At 49.5% G+C, this 14,399-nt stretch overlaps 1 protein-coding gene across 1 annotated transcript in view; it reads left to right on the top strand.

Moving 5' to 3' along the window:
- LOC132397443 (GTPase HRas) overlaps positions 1–13,785 on the top strand; it is a 55,899-nt gene extending 42,114 nt beyond the window's left edge. Inside the window, exons 2-6 of the mRNA XM_059976242.1 lie at positions 295–424; positions 3,438–3,616; positions 6,462–6,621; positions 10,309–10,433; positions 13,004–13,785. Of these exons, the coding sequence (XP_059832225.1) occupies positions 314–424; positions 3,438–3,616; positions 6,462–6,621; positions 10,309–10,428 (570 nt within the window). The 5' untranslated portion in view covers positions 295–313 and the 3' untranslated portion in view covers positions 10,429–10,433; positions 13,004–13,785. The remainder of the gene's footprint in view (positions 1–294; positions 425–3,437; positions 3,617–6,461; positions 6,622–10,308; positions 10,434–13,003) is intronic.
- The last annotated feature ends 614 nt before the right edge of the window (positions 13,786–14,399 follow it).

Below are 14,399 nucleotides of genomic sequence, written 5' to 3'. Positions count from 1 at the left end.
GGGTGAAGGGCATTGATTGGGGAGGGGGGGTGAAGGGCATTTATTGGGGAGGGGGTGTGAAGGGCATTGATGGGGGGGTGAAGGGCATTGATTGGGGAGGGGGTGTGAAGGGCATTGATTGGGGGAGGGGGGGTGAAGGGCATTGATTGGGGAGGGGGTGTGAAGGGCATTGATTGGGGAGGGGGGTGTGAAGGGCATTGATGGGGGGGTGAAGGGCATTGATGGGGGGGTGAAGGGCATTGATGGGGGGGTGAAGAGTGGTGTGGCCTTTAACCTATCGCTGTGTCCTTCCAGGTGGCGGCTGACGGGGACGATGACTGAGTACAAACTGGTGGTGGTTGGAGCAGGTGGCGTTGGCAAGAGTGCCCTGACCATCCAACTCATCCAGAACCATTTCGTGGATGAGTATGACCCCACAATTGAGGTGGGTCTGTGTGGGGCTTCTTAACCTATTCTAAGATCGGTCTAACATTCCCCTCCCACATAGCCCTGCATTTTTCTAACATCCACGTGCCTGCCTTTCCCACCTGCTCTGTCATTGCGTTCCATGCACCCACCACTTTTTGGGTTTAAAAACAAAAATGCCCTGACTATCTCCTTTGAATTTGCCCCTTTTTGCCCTAAATACGTGCACTCTTGTGTAGGTCTTTCCAACCCTTGAGAAAAGATGATGGTTTTCTGCTCCATCTATGCTTCTCAATCTTATAAACCTCTATCAGATCTGTCCTCGGCCTCTGGTGCTTCAGAGCGAACAACCACGTTTCTCCAAACTTTCCTTGTGTTCCTGAGCTCTAATTCAGGCAGCATCTTGGTGAACCTCTTCTACACCTTTTCCAAAGTCCACACATTCATTCTGTTGATAATCTATTCACCCCAGAACCTTTTCATTAGAACTGGTAAGGTTTACATATTGAATGTATGGAAAAAGATCTCCACCGTGGATGAATCCAAGCCCAACATGGGGCTAGCAACCCTGTCAGGTAAAATCCCAGCTCTGCAGAAACACCATCAGAAGCTCCAAAGACCAAGTTACAGGGAGAGGAAGGATCTTCACTTCGAAGACTTATGAAAGCGGAAGTCTTACAAACCAAGCTGCCGAAGGACGAGGATTGTGTACGGGGCTAGCAACCCTGTCCTGTTAAAATCTCAGCACCACAGAATGTCAACAGAAGCTCCAAAGACCAAGTTATTGGGAGAAGAAGGTCATATGACTTTGTATGGCTAAAGTGGAGGCCCCAGGTCCAACCTGCCACTGAGCCAGGACAGGAAACTCTAGTGAACTGCTGGTAGCAGCCAGTGCCCCTGTAGGGCTTATGGGCTTAAGGTGCAGGAAATGATTGGGATGGAGAAGATGGAACAGTACAACACAGGAACAGGCCCTGAATTGGTAATCAAATAGCTAATCTCTGGAGGGAAGAAGGAAAGTCCTGCCCCTGCGGTCAGGGAGACGTACATGAATACTGGCTGCACCTGTATGCAGGACCCTGGCTTAACCAAGTAACTCCATTCATCCGTCAGTGCACATTGGTCACATCAAATTTCGTATTCTTAATTCGTAAACGGTTTCTCTACTGCTCTGAGTTTGTTGTTATTCCAGGAAATAAGCAATGACCGTAAACAATGGAGCAGAAACAGGCCATTCGGCCCATCGAGCCTGCTCCAGCATTCCTTCACGGCTGATTTATTATCCCTCATTCTCCTGCCTTTTCCCTGTGACCTTTGACACCCTAATTAATCAAGAACTTAGCAACTCCGCTTTAAATTACCCAGTGACTTGGCCTCCACAGCCGTCTGTGGCAATGAATTCCACAGATTCGCCACCCTCTGGCTAAAGAAATTCCTCATCTCTGTTCTAAATGGATGCCCCTCTATTCTGCTTTGCCCTCTGGTTCTAGACTGTCCCACCTTGTGGAGAAAATCCTCTCCACATCCATTCTTCATAGGCCTTTGAGTATTTGAAAGGTTTCAATGAGATTCTCCCCCCACCCCCCCAATTCTTCTCAACTCCAGTAAGTACTGGACCAGAACCATCAAACATTAACCCTGTCATTCCTGGAATCATTCTCATGAATCTCTTCTAGAACCCTCTCCAATGCCAGCACAGCCTTTCTTAGATAAGGAACCCAAAACTGCTCTCAAAACTCCAAGTACAGTCTGACCAATGTTTCAGAAAGCCTCAGCATTACATCCTTGCTCTTATGAAATGGTGTAACTAGTCATGACGGCTACATTATCTGCCCTTGGATTGGGGTGGTGCAGGTCACGTGCTGGGGTGATGTCCAAACTGTGAGTGACCCTTTTCTTCCCACACAGGACATGGGCTGGGGTGATGTCCAGACAGTGAGTGAACCTTCCCTCCCCCCTCTCCCCACAGGACATGGTCTGGGGTGATGTCCAGACAGTGAGTGAACCTTCCCTCCCCCCTCTCCCCACAGGACATGGTCTGGGGTGATGTCCAAACAGTGAGTGACCCTTTTCTCCCTCCCCCCTCTCCCCACAGGACATGGTCTGGGGTGATGTCCAAACAGTGAGTGACCCTTTTCTCCCTCCCCCCTCTCCCCACAGGACATGGTCTGGGGTGATGTCCAAACAGTGAGTGACCCTTCACTCCCTCCTCCCCCCCCCCCCCCCAACAGGACATGGTCTGGGGTGATGTCTGGACAGTGAGTGACCCTTCACTCCCTCCTCCCCCCCCCCCAACAGGACATGGGCTGGGGTGATGTCTGGACAGTGAGTGACCCTTTTCTCCCTCCCCCCCCAACAGGACATGGGCTGGGGTGATGTCTGGACAGTGAGTGACCCTTTTCTCCCTCCCCCCCAACAGGACATGGTCTGGGGTGATGTCTGGACAGTGAGTGACCCTTTCCTCTCTCCCCCCCAACAGGACATGGTCTGGGGTGATGTCTGGACAGTGAGTGACCCTTTTCTCCCTCCCCCCCAACAGGACATGGTCTGGGGTGATGTCTGGACAGTGAGTGACCCTTCCCTCCCCCCTCTCCCCACAGGACATGGTCTGGGGTGATGTCTAGACAGTGAGTGACCATTTCCTCCCCCCCCACCCCCCAACAGGACATGGTCTGGGGTGATGTCTGGACAGTGAGTGACCCTTCCCTCCCCCCCGCAACAGCACATGGTCTGGGGTGATGTCTGGACAGTGAGTGACCATTTCCTCCCTCCCCCCCAACAGGACATGGTCTGGGGTGATGTCTGGACAGTGAGTGACCCTTTCCTCTCTCCCCCCCAACAGGACATGGTCTGGGGTGATGTCTGGACAGTGAGTGACCATTTCCTCCCTCCCCCCCAACAGGACATGGTCTGGGGTGATGTCTGGACAGTGAGTGACCATTTCCTCCCTCCCCCCCAACAGGACATGGTCTGGGGTGATGTCTGGACAGTGAGTGACCCTTTCCTCTCTCTCCCCCCCCCCCCCCCAACAGGATTCCTACAGGAAACAGGTTGTCATCGATGGAGAGACATGCTTGCTGGACATTCTGGACACTGCTGGCCAGGAAGAGTACAGTGCTATGCGAGACCAGTACATGCGGACTGGAGAGGGCTTCCTCTGTGTCTTTGCCATCAATAACACCAAATCGTTTGAGGACATTCACCAATATAGGTGAGTGCTCCATTAGTTGGAGATAAAAGGATGAAACAGGCCCTTCCAGCCCAATGAGCCACACTGTCCAGCAACCACCTGTTTAACCCGAGCCTAATCACAGAACAGTGTACAACGACCAATTAACCTGCTAACCGGTACTGTGAGAGGAAACACGCGCATGTAGAAAGTAAAGTACAAACTTCTTACTGAGGACACTGGAATTGAACTCTGTAGGAGCTTTCTGCTGACTGCTATGCTCCCAGTGCCTCCTCTAAAGTCCCCCACCGAGGGAGGGCATCAGAGTTGAGTTTATTACATCTACACAAGTCCATGTGGGCACTGGTGTGATGAAAAACTTGCAGCAGCAGCATCACGGGCAGAGAGCATCATTCTCATAAAAACTGAAACTAAACAGATTATACACTAAATTTTCTAGAAAGAATTCATCTTCAAGACGATTGGTCCCCTGTAGCTTAGTGGTCACCAACCAGTCGATCGCGATCGACCGGTTGATCTTTGACACTTTCCCAGCAGGTCGCAAAAGAAATTTAAAAATGTTCACGTGCAGAAAAGACCAGAAGCAAAATCCCGCAACCAGGAAACAATCTCTCCCCACAAACAGATCTCCACAGCCGGAGCACCGATAAACCTCTCCCCACAAACAGATCTCCACAGCCGGAGCACCGATAAACCTCTCCCCACAAACAGATCTCCACAGCCTGAGCACCGATAAACCTCTCCCCACAAACAGCTCTCCATAGCCTGAGCACCGATAAACCTCTCCCCACAAACAGATCTCCATAGCGGGAGCACCCATAAACCTCTCCCCACAAACAGATCTCCACAGCCGGAGCACCGATAAACCTCTCCCCACAAACAGATCTCCACAGCCGGAGCACCGATAAACCTCTCCCCACAAACAGCTCTCCACAGCGGGAGCACCCATAAACCTCTCCCCACAAACAGCTCTCCACAGCGGGAGCACCGATAAACCTCTCCCCACAGACAGATCTCCACAGCCGGAGCACCGATAAACCTCTCCCCACATACAGATCTCCACAGCGGGAGCACCGATAAACCTCTCCCCACAAACAGATCTCCACAGCCGGAGCACCGATAAACCTCTCCCCACAAACAGATCTCCACAGCCGGAGCACCGATAAACCTCTCCCCACAAACAGCTCTCCACAGCGGGAGCACCGATAAACCTCTCCCCACAGACAGATCTCCACAGCCGGAGCACCGATAAACCTCTCCCCACAAACAGATCTCCACAGCCGGAGCACCGATAAACCTCTCCCCACAAACAGATCTCCACAGCGGGAGCACCACATCACTATTATCCTAATTGGCATCAACCTATCTTAATAATGTTCACATTACAACACTTCTGCCCCTTTAAATTCTATCATTCCCCACATGTAAAAGAACTGGGAAACAAAGTCAGTGGTGTTATTATCTTGCGTACCTCTGAAACTTATACTAGTGTCTCAGTAACAGTTCATCAATTCAAAACACCTGAAAAACGTGGCAGGTTCAACATTCAGTCTAACAAAGGAAACCGTCCATTCAAACATTCAGTCTGTCAGGAGGTTTGCGAGGGCGCTGTGCTGAAACAGATGAAAATGATTAAATCTAAGTACAGGAGCTGTCTTTCTGACAGACACCTCACAGACTGTCTCAGACTGGCTGTCTGTAGTTAGGAGCCAAATTCCAGGGAATGAGCGGAAAGTATTCAGCCCCAGTCATCACACTGAGTGCAACAGTCAATTTTTATTCATTTATTTTTCGTGTTGAGATAAAATTAAATAACGAAACATAGAATTAAAGGTGTTGTAATGTGAGCATTATAAACATAAGTAATACCAATTAAGATAATGGTTACATGGCAACACTCCCACTACGGAAAGCCGCCTGTAAAGAGAGACTGCTTCCGGGGCTGTGGGGCTCCACTTCCGGTCCCTTCTGCCCGGTGTGCGTGCGTGTGTCTAAACGATTTAGTAGGTCGATCGTGCCTTTCACTAAGGCCGAGGTAGGGGATCTTGGGCTTAAAAAGGTTGGTGACCACTACTGTAGCTAATAAGATGGCCACTGAGTGTATATTTGTGGTCTTCTGGTGCTGTAGCCCAACCACTTCAAAGTTAGATATTTTGTTCCTTCAGAGATGCTGCTCTGCACACCACGTGTAACACGTGGTGATTTGAGTTACTGTCACCTTCCTGTCAACTTGAACTAGTCTGGCCATTCTCCTCTGACCTCTCCCATTAACAAGACGCTTTTAGCTACAGAACTGCTGCAGGCTGGATGGTTTTTGGTTTTTGCACCATCTTCCGTAAACTCTAGAGATTGCTGTGCCTGAAAATCCCAGATCTGTAGTTTCTGAGATACTCAAATCACCCCATCTGGCACCAACAATCTTCAAAGTACTTTTAGTATCTAAGTATGTATTAATTATACAACCTTGAGATTCCATGGTCAAAGTCACTCAGATCACATTTCTTCTCCATTCTGATGTTTAGTCTGAACAACTGAACCTCATGACCATGTCTGCATGCTTTTGTGCAATGAGTTGCTGCTACATGATTGGCTGATGAGCTATTTGCATTAATGAGCAGGTATATCTAATAAACTGGCCACTCAGTGTTTCCTAGAAGAGTATATAAAGTGTAGGAGATTTTTTTTCACAGATTTCATTAATTTTGAAATGAGTGCTGTGCAGGGAGGGAGGGAGGGAGTGCACCTCTTTGGAGAGCTCTGTTAAAGGCCAGCGCAGGCCCAGCAGGCCGAGGGGCTTCGCGGTTTCCGTGGTAACAGTTGGTGCCGCACCTGACATCAGGTGTCCCTCTCTTCCCTGGCCCGGCAGAGAGCAGATCAAGCGGGTAAAGGATTCTGACGATGTTCCGATGGTCCTGGTGGGGAACAAGTGTGACCTCCCATCCCGGACAGTAGAAACGCGGCAGGCGCAGGACCTGGCCCGGAGCTACGGAATCCCGTATATCGAGACCTCAGCCAAGACCAGACAGGTAGGAGGCTGACGCTGATTTAGATTTATTTATCGTGTACATCAGAAAAAAAGGTAGAGTGAAATATATTTGCAGTGACCACTAACACAGTGTGAGGATGTGCTGGGGGAAACCACAAGCATCACCTCAGATCCCAACGCCAACATGGCACGTTCAATAGAACAACACGGACGGCTGTGGAGGTCAAGTCATTGGGTATATTGAAAGGCTGTTGATTAGTCAGGGCGTCAAAGATTACAGGGAGAAGGCAGGAGAATGGGGTTGATAGTAACTTAGGTTAGCGAGATGCTATTACAGTGCGAGATCATGGGGTTTGGAGTTGAAATCTGGCATCTACCATAAGCAAGCCTGTAATTCCTTTCCGTGTGACTGTGTGTGGGTTTCTTCCGTGTCCTTCGGTGTCCTCCCACAGTCCAAAGACATGCCAGTTAATAGGTTAATTGGTCATTGTAAATTGTCCTGTGATGAGGCTGGGGTTAAATCAGAGGCTGCTGGGTGGTGCGGCTCTTAGGGCTGGAAGGGCCTGTTCCTCACTGTATCTCTGTATAATTAAATAAAAGCCCCTTTCCTTCCTCTCAACCATGGACGCAGGCAGACACTGGCTTTCAGTGAGCCATAAGACTTACGAGCAGAATTAGGCCATTCAGCCCATTGTATTTGCTCCACCATTTCATCATGGCTGATTTATTATCTGTCTCAACCCCATTCTCCTGCCTTTTCCCTGTAACCTTTGACTCCCTGACTAATCCAGAATCCATCAACCTCTGCTTTAAGTATACTCAATAACTTGGCCTCCTGTTACAGAGAATTCAACAAATTCATCGCCCTCTGGTAAAGAAATTGCGCATCATCTCTGTTAGACTTCCCGCTGAGTCTGTGCTCTCACTACAGGAAACATTCTCTCCACATCCACTCTATTGAGGCTTTTCAATATTCAATAGGCCCCTTCATTCTTCTAAACTCCATCAACTACAGCCCCAGAGCCATCAAATGTTATTCATACATTAACCCTTTCATTTTCAGAATCATTCTGGTGAACTCCCTGTGGGCCAGGGGGTTCCGACCTGAGGTCCACAGACTCCTCAGTTAATGGTGGGGGTCCATGGCATAAAAATAGTTGGGAACTTCTGTTCTAAACCCTCTCCAATAAGGGGCCCAAAACTGCTGATAATTGTTATGCCATGCAGAAAAGGCCCTTTGGCTCATCTCATCCCTGCTGACCAAGATGCCAGCCCGAGTCAGTCTCACTCCCCTGTGTTTGGCCCATATTCCTCTAAACCTTTCTCATCCACGTACCCGTCCAGTTGTCTTATAAACCTTGTACCTGCCTCAACCATTTCCTTTGGCAGCTCATTCTATGTGCTCAATCGCCCTCTATATGAAAAAGTTGCTTTTAAATCTTTTCCCTCTCACCCAAATCTATATTCTCTCGTTTTGGACTCCTCTACACTGGGGAAAATACTGTTACTATCAATCTTTTCTTTGTCTCTCAGAATTTTAGACCCATCTATCAGGTTGTCCCTCACTCTCCTACACTCTAAAGACCAAAGACCTAACCTGGCCAGCCTTCCCCTATAACTCGGGCTGTCTGGTCTTGGCTACAGTCACAAATCAAATGGGTGAGGATTGTAGTGAACCAAATTACTATTATTTTTTAACAGTCCTGTACTTTCCTGGTGCTTGTTACTGATGATACCTTTTCATTACAGACTTGTAGCCCACTCTCTGTCTCCAGAACTGCTCCTTTAAACTTTCCCCTCTCACCTTTAACCTGTGCCTCACACAAAATGCTGGAGGAGCTCAGCAGGTCAGGCAGCATCTATGGAAATGAGTAAACTGTTGATGTTTTGGGCCGAGACCCTCCAAAGTTCACAACATATTCCACAAATTTCACGGCCAGTGATATTAATCCTGATTCTGAGCAGGAGTGGAAAGGAAGGGGAAGACAGCAGAGCAGAAGGTGGGTGTGGTGGAAGGAAGGCAAGCTTGAGACCAGAGAGGTGGGAGGGGTAAGCAACACATGCAAAATGCTGGAGAAACTCGGCAGGCCAGTCAGCATCTATGGAAAAGAGTACCGTTGTCATTTCAGGTCGAGACACCTCATCAGGACTGATTTTATAAAATCTATTTTGTGTATTTTCTACAAGATGACCGGTTTCCATAGCTCCTGGGAAAACAGCCCTCCACTTATCAGAAAAACAGGAGAATCTGCAGATGAGCTTTGACTTCAGCCCCCTCTCCCACTTTCCCCCTCACCTGGTTTTGTGTGTTACCCGCCGGCTTATACGCCGCCTTCTTCCCCCACCCCAGTCCCCCTTCCTTTCCAGTCCCAATGAAGGGCCTCAGCTGTTGATTCGTAGTCATAGACCACTACAGTGTAGAAAGTTGCTCAGCTCATCTAGTTCATGTCGAGCTATCAGTCTGCCTAGTCCAGGGGTCGGCAACGTTTACCACTGAAAGAGCCAATATGGACCCATTTGCCTACCCTTGGCCTAGTCCCATCGATCTGCACCTGGCCTCCAAACTCCCCTCATCCTTGCACTATCAAAATTCCTCTTAAATGTTGAAACCGAACCTGTATCCACCACTTCTACGTACTCATCACCCTCCGAGTGAAGAAATTCCTCCTCATATTCCCTTTAAATATTTCACCTTTCACCCTTAACCCATGACCTCCAGTTCTAGGCTCACCTAAACTGTGTAGAAAATGCCTGCATGCATTTCTGCTACCTGTACCCGCATAATGTTGTGTACAATTGCTTTCCATGGATGCTCCCTAATTTCCTGAGTTCCTCCAGCATTTTGTGTGTCTCCCAGTTCATCCAGTCCCTCTTCATGACTCAGTCCTGGGAATATCCTGAATCTTTCTTTCACCCTCTCCACTTTCCTAGCTCTCTTAAATGTTGAAAGCAAACCTGCATCCAGCACTTCAGCTGGCAGCTCGTTCCACATAGCCTTTCCTATAACAGGGTGACGAGAACCTCAGTATGTTGGGTCCAGGATAGATCCTCAGAGATGTTGACACCCAGGAAAATGAAACCGCTCACCCCTTCCACTGCTGGTCCCTCGATGAAGACTGGAGTGTGTTCCTTCAACTTCCCTTTCCCAAAGTGAATAATCAGTTCCTTTGCTGATGAGTGCAAAGCTGTTGTTTAAACCCCAGTTAACCAGCCACTTACAGGGAACCATGTGCTTGTAGCTCTCTGCTCTCGACCACAGCCTGTCATCTACTGTCCATCCAACCCTGGTTGAACTTGCTAAAAGACATCACTTTGTACCGAGGAACACACACAGGCCTGGCTCTTCAGCGCACAACCATTTAACCTACTCCAAGATCAATCTAACTCTTCCCTCCTACATAGCCCTCCACTTTTCTATCATCCATGTGCCTAAGTCCCTGATGTCTCTGCCTTTGCTTCTGCTACCTCCCCCACCCGTCACCCTCTATGTAAATAAAAAGCTTACCTCTGACAGCTTCCCTCCCCCCACAGCACACACCCAAACACATTCTTCCAATTAGCTTAAAATTATGCCCCCTTGTATTAGTCTTGTGAAGATGCTGCCTGACTTGGTGAGTTCCTCTGGATTTCCAGCACTTGCAGAATCTCTGTCCTCCGGCCCACTCTCCCAACTGGCCTGTGGTTCCTGCAGCTTGAGTTCTCCTAACGGTCTGCTTTGTGGTTTCAGGGCGTGGAGGATGCCTTCTACACCTTGGTCCGAGAGATTAGTCAGCACAAAGTGAGGAAATCGAATCCTCCCGATGAGAGTGGTCAGGACTGTAATAACTGTAAATGTGTGATATTGTGACCAGGGTAAGTATGGCCTCTCCCCCTCTGGGGGGTGAAGGGGGTGGTCTGTTTGGCGGGTATTCAGCTCCTCATTATCTGCTGATTTCCCCTCCTCTGATTCAGCTGACGGTCCACAGCAGGCAGCTGTGGATGGAAAATCTTAACCATCGTTTCTAGATTATATAACGCAGAACGTTACAGCACAGTACTGACGCATAATGTTGTGTCAACCTTTTAACTTACTCTATTTTACCATAAAATAATAGAGTAGAATTGGGCCATTTGGCCCATCAAATCTGTTCTGCCCATCCACCATGGCTGATTTATTATCCCTCTGAACCCCATTCTCCTGCTTTCTTCCTGTAACCTTTGATGCCCTGACTAGCCAAGAGCCTATCAAACTCCACTTCAAATGTACCTCTCATTCTTCTGAACTCCAAGTACAGGCCCGGAGCCATCGACTGCTCCTCATACATAAACGCTTTCATTCCCAGAATCATTCTCTTGAACCTCGGCCGATTACTCTTCAGTGCCAGCACGTCTTTTCCTAGATAGGGAGCCCAAAACTCAGAATAGTCCAAGTGCAGCCTGACCAATATTTTATAAAGCCTCTTCATTATATCCTCGGTTTACACTCTAGTCCTCTGAGATGAATGTTAACATTGTATTTGCCTTCCTCACCACCAACTCAACCTGTAAGTTAACCTTTAAAGCATCTTTTGTCTGCAGACCCAGTCTGGGATCTGCCTGTGCGGGAGTCAGCTGCTCCATGGCAAGCCTCCACCCTCGGGTTCGGGTGTGGCAGTAACAGCAATCACCACATGGTGGCGCTTCAGGCCCACTTCTGTCTGCAGAGCCAGAAGATCAATCAGCTGGGGGAGGCTTTTCTGCCCTTCCCCCACAGCCCAGTTTATTCTGTCTCTTTCATTAACCCCACCCTCATTGCTGACTGTGGAAGGGATGGTATTGAAGCAGGGCCCTACTGTGGGGAGGGGAGGTGATGTGTGGCCACTTGGGAAAAAGTAGTTTTATTTCGGAATAAACCCTGCGAAACGGTGACGAGGACGGAGGGAGGTGTCTAATCTTTGGTAGAGGAGTACCGTTTCTTCTCGGAGGAAGCCAGTTTGTCTGGGTCACAGCTCGGGCCACAGCAGCAAGAGTGGCTGGTGACTTGCCATAGTTCATGTTTGCGACTCTAAAACGGGTAGTGCAATGTGATATTGCTGCATCCCTGAGTGCTGAGTAAAAGTTAGCTGTCCTGGCTGCGTCTGTGAGTGAGGATGAGTGTTATCTCTGACTGAGCAGGGGCGTGGAGAAGCCATGAAGGAGAATGTGGTGCTGAGGGCCCAAGGTCACCAGACTTCCCCACAAAAAGGAGGGGGTGCGCTTGGAATGAATCCGAAGTGTAGGAACTGGCTAAGGGGGAAGATTTACCTCTCAAAAAAATTGCATGTCCGGGCATACCTTCCCAGAGCTGAGGCTAGTCTCATCACTTGGGCCTTCCATGGAAAGAGACTCCCTCTCTGTTGGAACTACATCTGCACCATCCTTGAAAAGAAGGGCAGGGACTCGGAAGTGATTGGGAGCGAGTGACACCATTTCAGGAAGTTCCTGAAAACCCTGTTATGGGTGCATAGGCTCAGGGTAAGGGTGCCTGTTTCTGCTGGACAGAACATTGGCTGAGCATTGAGGTAGCGCAATCTCTAAGGTCACAGTAATGAGTATTGATGTCAAAGCCAACGGAAAGTCTTGCCACAGGTTCCAGCATCTCTCGGTCCTCGGAACGGAGCTTCCTACAGGAATCCCAGACCATTCCGGGAGAGGAATCCACTTGGCTCCTGGATTGGTGAGGGAGGGTCGCATGGGTCACCTCAACACCAGTTCACCAGGGTGGTCATGTTGTTGGTCCAAAACCTGGAGACTGTGTGCAGTTCTGGTCTCCTTGCTTGAGGATGGGTATCCTGGCTTTGGAGGCGGTGCAGAGGAGGTTCACCAGGTTGATTCCAGAGATGAAGGGATTAGACTATGAAAAGTTGAGTCGGCTGGGACTGTACTCGCGGGAAATCAGAAGAATGAGAGGAGATCTTACAGAAGCATATAAAATTATAAAAGGGATAGATAAGATAGAGGCAGGAAAGTTGTTTCCATTTGTAAGTGAGACTAGAACCAGTGGATATAGCCTCAAGATTCTGGGAGTAGATTGAGGACGGAGATGAGGAGGAACTGCTTTTCCCAGAGGGTGGTGAATCTGTGGAATTCTCTGTCCAATGAAGCAGTGGAGGCTACCACAATAAATTTATTTAAGACAAGGTTGGATAGATTTTTGCATTGTAGGGAAATTGAGTGTTTACCAAAAGATACCAAAGACATTTTCAACTACATGAGTGTAAACGAGAGGTGAGGGTGGGAGAGCTGGAAAGTGATGCTGGAGAGGTAGTGATGGGGAACAACGAAATAGTGGACGAGCTGAGTAAGTTTTCACTGTGGAAGACATTAGCAGTATGGTGGAGGTTCCAGGTGTCAGGGGACATGAAGTGTGTGGAATGGTAGGTGGTTCCACCTGTAACCATCTCTCTTTCTGTGTCTGCCCACAGGTCCCAGCAGCGGTGGTCGGACCCCAGCTCAGCGCCAATGGAGGGGCGGCAGCAGGGGGAAGTGATCGTGGGGGAGTTGTCCAAAGTGGGCACCGGTTTCCTGCCCCCGAGTACCCCCTCCGAGAGCAGGGCTCACCCCCACCTGCATGTCCATCCTCAAACAGATTTACCCACCTGTGTTTTTCCCCTTCAATCACCTATCCCAATCCCACTGACCCCGCGTGTCTGACTGTGGTTTGGTCACTGGAATTGGGTGCCCCCTACCCCCCACCCGCAACGTGATCGAACAGTGGTGGGCTGGCATGAGGTGGGGGGAGGGAGAGGTTGTGGGACTCTTGCTGACCCCCCCCCCTCCCCTCGTTCTCTGGGGAAGGGCTGCCCACACGTTGTTGCTTTTCCCCCTCCTATCCATAACTCTTTCATTGCCAAATGGGGCTCTGGGAGGGGTTCACCAATCTGCATTCCCGCACCCACCTCACTCTGTGGACCCTTCAGAACTCATCACCCAACCCCTAGCTGAGGGGGAGAGGTGGCGGGTGGGCAGTGGAGAGGGTCATTTGTGGAAGGATGCCCCAAGCGTCCCAGACGTGAATGTAGGGGGTAGTATCCCACATCTCCTACCTACTGCCACTTCTCCCAATCTCATCAGGTCTAGTCCGCTGGTCCATCCCCACCCCAAACCCGAGCGGACAAACCCCCCCTCCCCTCTCCCCTCTCTATCCTTCGCGTTATTTAACACGTTGTACATTTCCAAAGAGAAATAAAGATGGTTTGAGAATGAAGGTTCCCTGCGCTTGTGTTTGTGGCCACTGTGCATATCAGTAAAACATGGAACAGTACAGCCCGGCACAGACCCTTCGGCCCACAAAGTTGTGTTGAGCCCATTAAATTAGTAATATAATGTCCAACTAAACTCATCTTTTCTGCCTACACAATGTCCATATCCATGTCCACACATCCTTGTGCCTATCTAAACATCTCTAATGTATCTGCCTTCTACCACCACCCCAGGCAATGCATTCCACACACCCACCCTCTGCGTTTAAACATCTCCTTTGAAGCTGCCCCCCTCACCTTAAATGCACGCTCTCTGGTATTAGACGTTTCACCCTGGGAAAAGGATGCTGTCCATCTCCTCGATCTGTGCCTCATAATCTTATTAACCTCTGTCAGCTCTCCCACCCCCTCCCTCCAGCCTTGGCCACTCCAGGTCTGGAGGTGACTGCCTGTGGGGGTGAGAGAGGTGCGGCAACAGGGAGACAACGGATCAGGAACTCAGAACAGGCCATGGTCTGGTCTGTTTCACTTGGCACAGGGGTGGGTGTAGTTAGATCTGTGGATAGAAGGGTTGAATGGCCAGTGGCTGATATCATAGGCCCTTTTCTGTGGGTGTCTC

This window comes from Hypanus sabinus, chromosome 7 (genome assembly GCF_030144855.1).
Source record: "Hypanus sabinus isolate sHypSab1 chromosome 7, sHypSab1.hap1, whole genome shotgun sequence".
NCBI lineage: Eukaryota > Metazoa > Chordata > Chondrichthyes > Myliobatiformes > Dasyatidae > Hypanus > Hypanus sabinus.
Note: the sequence above shows the minus strand (reverse complement) of the source record. Positions and strands in the feature narration are given on the sequence as shown.